This window comes from Muscardinus avellanarius (genome assembly GCF_963383645.1).
Source record: "Muscardinus avellanarius genome assembly, chromosome: 1".
Classification (NCBI taxonomy): Eukaryota; Metazoa; Chordata; class Mammalia; order Rodentia; family Gliridae; genus Muscardinus; species Muscardinus avellanarius.
This window is the reverse complement of record NC_137786.1, coordinates 110,720,084-110,731,038: the sequence shown is the minus strand read 5'-3', so window position 1 is coordinate 110,731,038 and position 10,955 is coordinate 110,720,084. Positions and strand designations below refer to the sequence as shown.

General features: G+C 47.2%; 1 protein-coding gene across 7 annotated transcripts in view; it reads left to right on the top strand.

The window, feature by feature from the left end:
* Nucleotides 1-1,662: 1,662 nt before the first annotated feature.
* Nucleotides 1,663-10,955, top strand: part of FAM193B (family with sequence similarity 193 member B) — a gene marked incomplete at both ends in the record, with an annotated part of 34,972 nt that continues 25,679 nt past the window's right edge. For 6 of the 7 annotated variants that reach the window (XM_080716079.1, XM_080716077.1, XM_080716078.1 and 3 more), the window contains one exon: nucleotides 1,663-1,872. In XM_080716079.1, the coding sequence (XP_080572205.1) occupies nucleotides 1,663-1,872 (210 nt within the window). Of the gene's footprint in view, nucleotides 1,894-10,955 lie in introns of all 7 variants that reach the window. The other variant, XM_080716075.1, reaches the window with a different exon arrangement.

The window sequence follows — 10,955 nt, the reverse complement described above, 5'->3', positions numbered from 1 at the left end:
ATTTCACTAGATCCCTGGAGCAAGCCAGGAGCTGTTTCCCAAAAGGAGAACAACTATTTGCTGAAGGACGGCATAACTTCGCTCCAAATCCAGTGCTCTAGTATAAACACCAAAGGTAGAACTATTTACTGTGCAGCCTAGTCCAGTAAGGAAACTTTCCCTCCTTGTATGCGCTCCCAGTTAAAGGTGGCAGCTTTCAAGTAACCCAGTAATTGGTTAGAATAATGTAGTTACATATATTATCTCCTGCCACAGATGTTACAATCAAAAGTCTCTGTGCATGAATGATTCAATAAAAAATATCAGAGGTACAGGCCGGCTGGGGAGAAGACAGAAAATCTAATCTGCCTCATCTTCACCCAGCGACCTTTTTTATTGAAGGATTAAACAAAGCATTTCTTAAAATGATTAAATGGTAAGGAGGTCACAGGTTAAGTTTAGGGAGGGGCAGCAAGGCAGTCATGGGGTAGTACCAGGGAAGGACAGGGTAAACACTTGAGAAATAAGGGAGTCACATCAAACTTCACACTGCTTATCTGTTCCTTGGAAGCTTGTCTGCGTGCACACAATTTTCACTTAGCTGGGTGCATGTATTAGATACTCACAAAAAGAAGGGGAGGGGAAAATTCTTTTTTTTTTTTTTTTTTTTGGTGGTGGTCCTGGGGCGGAACCCAGAGGCTTTCTACCTCCAGGCTATACTCCCAAACCTATTTTATATTTTATTTGGAAACAGGGTCTCACTACTTGCTGAGAGCCTCACTAAGTAGATGAGGCTGGCTTCGAACCTGTGCGATCCTCCTGTCTCAGCTTCTCAAGCGCAGAGATTACAAGCGTGCGCCACCACGCCTGGCTCGGAAAATCCCTTTTTAACAATTATATGTATTTTTAAAAATTCTCCTTTGTATGCCCTTCAAAATTCTCTCCTGCACATACTACTACTCTTTTGGAAACACTGACCTACCATCTCATCTTTATCACACTGGTTGTAGCTGTGTATTGACCAGTCCACCTTCCCATCAGACTGGGGAGAATGAACTGGATCTGGATCCAGCAATCCCAAGCACAGAAGGCTGAACTCCTTCTGTGACTCATACATTTCAAATAAGATCTATTTGATTCTTGCACTCTTTCAGCTCAAGCCGACCAGGAGCCCACGAGCTGCGGCTGGATGATACTGAGCATCCTTTCGTAGGGTTTCTGTAGCTTTTAGGTTTCTCTGCTGCAAAATGGGAATGGTCTGTACCTGCCTCGAGGTACTGTTGGGAGGAGTCAGAAGATGAGTATGGAAGCATCTTAGGAGAAATTAATCGGTTTACCCACCCATCTAACAGGCAATTATTAAACTCTTAGGCCGCGCAGTGCGGCTGTCACCGCGTTACACACGGTCTCTTGCAGGTCGCGTCCCTAACACCGGTGTGGAGTAGTCAGGGCGTCTGTAACAGGCTTTCCTCCCAGGAACTCAGGGCAGTGACCTTATCAAAAATGGCGCACGCAACTTCGGGGTCTAGTGCGGCGGCGCGGACTCCGCGTGCCCTCTGACCTGCTGGCAGCGGACGGAGGGGGAGCCGGGCGCCGCCATATTGGCTGTTGTCCTGCGAGGGAGCGGCGGCGGCGGCGGCGGCGGCGGCACGAGTGGCGCGAGGGAGCGGCACCGGCGGCAGCATGACTCGGAGGCGGAGCAGGCCGAGCGGCGGCGCGGGCCGGCGGGAGCGGGCGCGGGCTGCGGGGCTGCAGAAGCCCCAGGCACCCGAGCCCCCGCCGCCGCCGAGCCTGGAAGCGGGAGTGGGTGCAGGGCCCCCGGAGGCACCGGCGGAGCCCGACCGCGACGGCCGCAGGGAGGAGGACGAGCCCCAGCTGGCGCCCGGCCCTCAGGTAGGAGCGAGCGCGGCGACTGTGGCCGCTCGGGCTCTTTCACCTCCCAGGAGCAGGGCGGGGTTGGGCATGGACCATCCTGCCCTCCAGGGACCGGAGCCTTCCCCACGAGTCCGGGACTGCAGCTTTCTCCCGACCCCGGGGCTGGGGTCTGGAGGCTGAACCCCTCCCCAAAGCTAAGGCTTGGCCGGTCCTCCTGCGACCAAGCGGGAGCTGCCCTCTCCCTGTCCGAGCAGAAGCTAAACCTTCTGGCCGTACACCCACACCCGGCCTGGGCTCTGGTACTGAGGCCACAGCTAAGCTCTCTGCCCTCCATCTCCCTCTGGCCCACCTGCTACTCCACCCACCCACAGACCATCGCAGGGCGCTGGAGCCTGCAAGGCTGCAGCCTCTAGCCGCTTCCTCTGCGCTGCCTGCATCTACTGCCCCTCACCAGCTCTGTCCCCAGTATCTGCCTTCTGGGACTCCCTCCTCTCTCTGCCCAGCAGAGACGTTGAATTGGTGGGGCTCTTGCACTGAGGTAGGAAAAAAAAACAAAAAACAAAAAACTTGCCCTTTCTTTTTTCTGTCTTCTGCCCCACAAAGCAGCCCCCACCCACCTCTCAGAGCCCTATCCTGCTGGTAGTGAGCAGTAGGAGGGTTCTCCAAAGCTTCCAGCTTGCCACCTGGCAGAAGGTCACTTTCTTTTGAGCAGAGGAAATAATAGGAGGTACCCTGCCAGTGTTCACTGAGAGGCAGGGGTGGCAAGAGCCACAGTTGCTCTGGGGGGTTGTGGCACATGGGGCTGGGTGGTTCACCCTAAGATTGCTCTGACAAAAGAGTTTTGAGTTGGTCTTTTGGCTGAGCCTGCCAAGGAAGGCAGGCCCCTGCAGGAGTCTTGGAGGGTCGGATGCAGCGCCGGATGAGGATGAGGCGTGGCAGAAGATGCGTTTGGCTCTGCAGACACTGCATCGGGCAGCAGGGGACTCTGGGAGGCTGGTGCAGCCAGAAGGCATGGCTTGACAGCCTTCTAGTAGAATCTCTGGAATTGTGCATGTGAGTGGGGATGCCGTTTGGGGTACCATTCCCAGAAAGCCTTCCCTGACCTCCCCAGTTTTGTCAGGTGTCCCCTCATTGACCATAGCCCTCTCTGCTAACCTCTGGTAGCACTCCCCATTCTATAATGAAACGTTGTGTTGATGTGCCTTCTCCTTGCACTGGACTGTAAACTCCAATAGAGACCCAGACTGTGTCACCCATCTGATCTGATCCTACACTTCTAAACCCAGGACATTGCCAACACAGAAATAACTAAATAGGTAAACAAGAGAAAGAATTAGCTGAGAATTTGTGTGTATTGTAACACAGTTTTTGGTGCTGGTCTTCTTTGTATCTTAGATCACAATGAGAAGATTCTTAATTAATGAAAATGTCACCACTTACTGAGTGATACCTCCCCTCCCCCTCCCCATCTCCTATTTTGAGCTGACGCTTGGTTCCAGAGGAAACCCTCCAGATTGGACCATACCCCTGCTGGGTCTGACTTCCACCCTTGAGGCCGCTTCCCTCTCCTCCTAGACCCTCTGAGAGTATTGTTATCTAAAAAGAAGAGTATGAAAAGGGAAATCCAGGATGATACTGTTGTCTTCTCTCCTTCCCATTCAGATCATATAATACTTTAGGGTCCCTGTCATACAGAGGTGCCAGAAAGCTTGATGATAGTATAGCCATTCAGTTTTGTTGAGAACACAACTTTCCCAAGAGTTATAAGCTTCATTAATTCTTCTGACATCTAGGTTCTTACCATATTCTTATCTACTCCACTGCTTGACCTTCCAATTCATAAATCCATTTATACCAGGCACTTAACATACCTTGCTTCCAATCTTCCCACCTCCTCTGTATTCCTCTTTGCATTTAGCACAAATATAATGAGTTAAAAATAAATGTAATGCTTTGTCTGCTTTTACATATAAACCTAAGAATGCAAGAACCAGCTCAGTCACTGTCATACCTCCTGTGCCTGGTGGTTAACAAATGTTACGGTGGGTGCGTTGGTGCACTCCTGTAATCCCAGTGCTTGGGAGCTGAGACAGGAGAATTGTAGGTTTGATGATAGTCTCAGCAAGTAATGAGACTCTGTTTCAACTTAGCAAGACCTTATTTCAAAAAAAAAGTAAGATAGGGGTAAGAGGTGTAGCATGGAGGTAGAATGCCCCTGGGTTCAATCCCCAGTACCACCAAAAAAAAAAAAAAAGTTAATGAACAAACTGAAAAATATAAAATATAAATATTATTGCACTATTTTTCAGGTGAAGAAACAGAAACCCATAGCATTAAATATTTGCCCAGGAACCGGGCGTGGTGGCGCATGCTTGTAATCCCAACATTTGGGAGGTTGAGACGGGAGGATCACAGTTCGAGGCCAGCCTCAGCTACTTAGTAAGGTCCTCCACAACTTAGTGAGACCCTGTTTCAAAATAAAGAATAAAAAATAGGGCAGGGGGTGTAGCTCAGAGGTCAAATGCCCCTGGGTTCCATCCCCAGACCCAATAAAAAAAAAAGAAAAGTATTTGCCTGAGGATGGTCTGAGGATGTAGCTTAGTGGCAGAGTGCTCACCTAGCATACACAAGAAAGGTCCTAGGTTCTATCCTTAGTAGCATCAAGGGAAAAAAAAATGACCAAATGACTTCCACCATAGGTATCAGACTCTCTCCTCCCCCCAAAAAAGGTCACTCTTATGTACTTTGGGAAATTTTTAATAGCCACAGAGATGAAACACATTTACATATTCTGTTCTGATTGTGCCCCACTTTTTTGCTGGGGTGCAGCCTGGATTTAAGGAACAGGCTTTGTGTCCTGGTGACAGGGTAGGGGTCAGTCATTGGTCTGTCCACAGGCATGTTTTTAGTGAGGACATTTAGCTCCCACCCTCACTCAACACTAGTAAGGTGAGCCGCAAAGTCATATGGCAACCCCAACCCAAATATGGCAAAAAGACCAATTCCAGTCCATAGGCTTGTTCTAAAGGCCCAACTCAACTCACACTTTGTTTTCTGTTTTTTGTCTTGTTTTGTTTTTGCAGTATTGGGGATTGAACCCAGGGGCATTCTACCTCCAAGCTATACTTCCAGCCCTATATTTTATTGTTTATTTTGAAACACGGTCTCACTAAGTTGAGGAGGGCCTCACCAAGTAGCTGAGGCTGGCTGAGAACCTGTGATCCTCCTGTCTCAGCCTCCAAGTACTGGGATTACAAGTGTGCACCACCATGCCAGCTATGAAGGGACACTTTTTGATAACAATTGTGGTTTTATTGTATTATTTCTGGTTTTATCTTAATGTGAGCCAATATTTTTAAAAATCAAAAGGTTTCTCACAAATCTGAGTTCATGCTTCTTAAAACTAAAGATCTGGTGATGCTGAGCCCACATCACCACAAGATAGTAATTCGTAGTCTCTGAGTAGCACCTGCTGTCTTTAGGTATACTGTGCTCTTCAGGGCTCTCTGGTTCCCTCTGCCCATTCATTCATTGCATAACCTACACCCATGTAAATCTGGGACCTCCAGGTTAATTGAGATCCCAAAAGTCCTTTTAATTTTTTTTGGCCACTAAACCACACTGATCTGTTGCTGAGAGCAGAAATTCTCCTTGAGAAGACAAAACAGGTACTGCCTTATTAACAAATGAAAACAAACACAAAAACTTTAAAAACAGTTGGAGGAGCTAATCCCAGTACTTGGGAGACTGAGACGGGAGGATCACGGTTTGTGGCCAGCCTCAGCTACTTAGGCCCTCAGCAACTCAGTGAGACCCTGTTTCAAAATAAAGAATACAAATTAGGACTGGGGGTGTAGCTCGAAGGTAGAATGCCCCTGGGTTCCATCCTCAGTACTGCAAAAAATATATTTAAAAAAAAAAAGCAGTTGGCGGAGGCCATGGGAAATAGTATTTACCACCTTGAGTTGAACTCTCAGCTCTGCCTCCTGCTTCTTGGCTTAGAGCATGCTTCTTCCCCTCTTTGAACCTCATCAATAACTTTGAAAGAGAATGTGAATCAATGGCAGGAACACTTTGTAAGTACCTTGAGGCTCCTCTGACATGGCAGGAGCTGTGTCAGGGGCACAGACGAAGCCTGAGTGTCCACCTGCTAGCTCTGCTAGCTGTCTTTGGCTTCTTTTGGACCACTCTATTGGTAATCTCCCCCGGGAGATTTTCTAGAATGTAAACCAGTAGTGGGAGAAGGGGTAAGCTTGTGCTTCTCTTCCCACCTCCTTTTCTCCTCCAACTCTGATCTCTCTACACCATCCCCTGGGACTTTGTCCAGTTCAGTTTAAAGGGATTCCAAGGAACCTGGTTCTCACACTGCTCAAAGTAAACCTTTTCCCTCAAGGAATTGGAGCAGAAGATCAGCTGGTGTCTTTATTAAAACCATGTCGTTATGTTTAATTTATTCAGCAAGCTTCAAAATAACCTCTGTATTGGGGTACTCAGGAGGGTGAGGTAGTCCCTGCACTGAGAGACATCCCCCGATAGAATCCCTGCACACCCAGCCTGTACCATTTCCATGGCCAGTGAGAGGAGTCATACTGAGGAGCAGCCCTACCACCTATGATTCTTCTTTGTAAGCCAGCGGAAACTTGCTAGGTAAAGATGTCATTGGCTACCCAGCATGGTAGTGCACACCTGTGATCCCAGGACTTAGGAAGCTGAGACAGGAGGATTGTAGGATTCAAACTTAGCCTCAGCAACTTAGTGAGGCTCTCAGGAACCTAGCAAGATCTCTTTCCAAATAAAAAAAAGTAGATCTGGGGCTGTAGCCCAGAGGTAAAAGGCCCCTGGGTTCCATTCTCAGTACCACCAAAAAAAAAGAGAGAAAGAGAAGGAAAGAAGGCCAATGGCCTTTGAAGGTGGAGACTTACCCACTCAGGGTTTTACTTATTTCCTTAAAATGACCCAGAGCTATAAGCTTAATGTCTGATATCAGATAGATGATTAAGATCTTAACACTTTTGCATTCCACTCCTAGAATTTTTGAAAGCAAGGCCAGTTTTATTTTGCTTTGCAGGTCTAGGGATAGAACCCAGGGGCATTCAACCTCTGGGCTACACCCCCTGCCCTATTTTTTATTCTTTATTTTGAAATAAAGTTGTGGTATCTTTATTAAATCCATATCATTGTGTTTAATTTATTCAGCAAGCTTCAAAACAACCTCTGTATTGGGGTACTCAGAAGGATGAGGTAGTCCCTGCACTAAGAGACAAGTTATGGAGGGCCTCACTAAGTAGCTGAAGCTGTCTGCCAATCGCCATCCTCAGGTCTCAGCCTCCCGAATGCTGGGATTACAAGCCAAGCGTGCATCACCACGCCCGGCTCAAAAGCAGGACCTATTTTAATTCATCTTCAGTGTATTATGTATAGTCTTTACATGCTCAGTACAAAGCTGTTAAACTAAATTATGCTGGGTGTGGTGGCACACACCTGTAATCTCAGTACTTGAGAAGCTGAGATAGAAGGGTCCCAGGTTCTAGGCCAACCTCAATGACTTAGCCAGACTCAACAACCTAGTAAGACCCTGTTTCAAAATAAAAAAGGGCTGGGAGGTAGCTCAGAAGTAGAATCCCAGCTGGGTGTGGTGTCACACACTTGTTATCCCAGCATTTGGGAGGCTGAGACAGGAAGATCAAGATTTTCAGACAGCCTTAGCTACTTACAGAGGCTGTGAGACTTTGTTACAAAACAACAAAATAGGGCTATAGGTGTAGCTCAGAGGTAGAATGCCCCAGGCTTCCATTGGATTCAATCCCCGAGCACCAAAGAACAGCAACAACAAAAACGAAATTATAATTAAAAAGTTATTTTTTTAACACTTTGTTCCCCACTGCCACCACCCCAGCTGGGCTTGACTGGCAGTCACTCATTCATTTATTCCAGACATGAAACATATGTATGATGCCCAATCATCCTGTCTTCTGGTGTTTGCTTATTCAGCAAACACTGACCCCTGTCTGCATCAGGCCATGAACTAGCTGCAAAGACAGAAGTAAATGAAACATGGTTCACTCCCACAAGAAGTGCGTGGTCTAGAGAATGTGTGTATAGTCATTGTAAAACTGATGGAAGGTATTGATTGCATCAGCTTTCCCTGAGTACAGGTTTAAGCCCTACATCCTTGTAACTGGCCTTCAGAAGTGTTTCATTCAGCCTTTTGGTTTATTTTCTCATGTATAAAATGACAAAAAGTCCAGGCTCACAAGATTGATGTTAGAGCCAGCAAGTACTGCCTGTCAGACACTTACCACAAATGGAAACTATGATTATTGTAGCTGCTTGGTGTTGAGGATGCCCAAGATACTGTAACCCAGAGGAGGTTAGGTCAGAGAAAACTTCTCAGAGCCTAGTCTTCAAGGTTAAACAGAAGTTCTCCAGAAAGCAAGATGGTAGAAGGGTCAAAAGAAAGGAGGCAGCTGGCATGGTGGCACATGCCTGTAATCCCAGTATTTGGGAGGCTGAGACAGGAGGATCGTAGGTTCGAGACCAGACGCAGCAACCTAGCACGACCCTGTTTCAGAACAAAAAAAGGGCTGGGGTGTACCCCAAAGGTAAACTGCCCCTGAGTTCAATTCCCATGGGGGAGAGAGAGAGAGAGAGAGAGGGAGAGAGAGGGAGAGGGGGAGAGAGAGAGGGAGAGAGGGAGAGGGAGGGAGGGAGGGAGAGAGAGAGAGAGAGAGGGAGGGAGGGAGGGAGGGAGAGAGAGAGAGAGAGGGAGGGAGGGAGGGAGGGAGGGAGGGAGGGAGGGAGGGAGGGAGAGGGCGCGCACAAGAGCAGTATAAACAAAGAGCCAAAGGCAATCAGTGCCCAACTCATTGGGAGAGTCAAGGAAGAACAGGCTGCAGAAGTTAGCAGGGCTGTTGTTTCACCATACCAGGTGGTTTGGTCAGTGAGGAATCAATAACAGGTTTTAAGGATCAATAAATCCTCTCTGACAGCATGTGAAGAAGTAATTCTCAGCGGGAGTAGCAGCTGTGATTGCTTGATTCCACAGATTCCTCACCCCAGCCTAACTAATCATTAGATCCCCTGTGTTTTTCTGGATCCTATCCCAGACCTACCAAACCAGAATCTCTAGGTCTGGAGTCTAGGAATCTATTGCTGTTAAATTGCCCTAGGTGATTCTAAGTGTGGCTAGGTCTAGGAACTGCTGAATTGAGAAAGCCTATGGCTTTGTTCAAAGAATGAGGTTGCCCAGGGAGAAACTTTTCCATAAGCACTAATAGAAACAGTTGAAGAAGCAAGCCTTCTCCCATTTTTCCAGTTGTTAACTATTGATAGTCAACTACTAATCTTCCAGTATTTATTAAAATGCTGACCCTTTTCTGTGTACTGTAACCTCTACTGAGTGACTGGAACATAGTGACATCACTGGCTCTGCCCTAGGAAAGCTCATGGTATTGTAGAAAAGACAGGTTTCAACCACTAAATTATATGTGATCAGTTCTGTTCTAGAAAAATGTAAAAAAAGAAAAAAGCATTCAGGGCCAGACATGGTGGCACATGTCTGTAATCCTCAGTACCTGGGAGGTTGAAACAGGAGGACTGGAGATTCAAACCCAAAAAGCAAGTTAGCAATACTGTTTCAAAATAAAAAATAAAATGTAGCTGGAGCTATATTTAGGAGTTAAGATACCCTGGGTTCAATACCCAAGGGAAGGGAAAAAGGGAGGGCATCCTAGACCAAAGCCCAATTCATCCTGCCTGTGGACATAGGAAGATATGCCACCCATACTGAGGCAGGGACAGCAGGTATGACTGCATTATGTATTCAGATAAAGGAATGCTTAATGGTCTTTCATGACGGATGTGCAGAAGCAAAAAAAGACTGAGGGGAGGCATATTTGTGTTCCAGGAAGCGCTGTATTTCTGCTGTTTAGTTCTGTGCCCATGTTGCTGCCTTCACCCTTCAGGCTCTAGGCAGTTCCCTGCTCTCAGCTGAGTGATTGTGCATGCAGCCTGGAGAGGAACAGAACTGCAGTCCCAAAGGCCAACTCCCCTTCATTCTCTTCCCAAGGCTGTTGGTGCCCTTTATGACTTCCCCCTTTTTTCTGGAATAAGTGTATCTCTCTACTGTAAAAAGTGATGTGGGAAAACTAAGGTAGAAAGAAGGGCCTAGAGGGACTGCAAACACTGAAGGTTCTTATTAGGAAATTAGAGCCATGTTATATAACATGGACGTAGGGGTTCAAAGAGGCCTTGTCTAGTCCTCTGTCCTGTGCTTCAAGTAATAAATTTGGTTTGGGCAAGTCTCACTTAGTAAGTTTCCCTGTCATTTCTTCCAGGGCAGAAGAGGAAAGAAACTAACGGGTATTGAGCACCTACTGTGTGCCAGGCCCAGGCCAGGTACTTTACATAATTTATTTCCTTCTGTCCTCAACTCTGTGAAGTATGGTGTTATTCCCATTTCATAAATTGAGGAAACTGAAACTCAAAGACACTGAGTAATATTCTGAGAACAATATGGTAGAACTAGGATTTGAACTCACAACCATGTCTTCAAAGTTCATGCTCTTTCCCACATTAGAAACCTGGGCTGGGGTTAGAGTAGTAGAGTGGCAGCTGGCCCAAGGACTCAGGTAAACCAGCAGCTTGGGCCTTTCCTGTGGCTACTTGGACCTTGGAAGCAGGTTCAATGGTTGAGTTAGTCTTGTGGGATTTGGGAGGCGGGGGCCACTAGGGCCTGGCAGCCCTGTCATTAAATCAGCTTGTACAACCAGAGAAGATTCTCTACCAGCTGGCTTTCAGATGTGAAACAACTTTTCTGCCTCCTAGAAGGGCCAGAGCCTGAGTGGAAGTTTGGGTAAAAGTTCCTGGCCACTGAGGCGAGGTTGGGTCAGGTCCCTGGGAAGTAGCTGCAACTCTGATTTGCCAGCATTGGTCTGAGAGTCTTAGCTTTGATTGCCTTCTTGTCAGATTGGTATATCCATGCCTCCAGCATAGCATGCCAGGAAAGGACACGGTTTGGCTGTGTTTTAAATTCTGTCTTTTGTGTTGAACAACTGGGACATGAGCTAGAAGGACTTTACATATTCATTTATTCAGTGAAT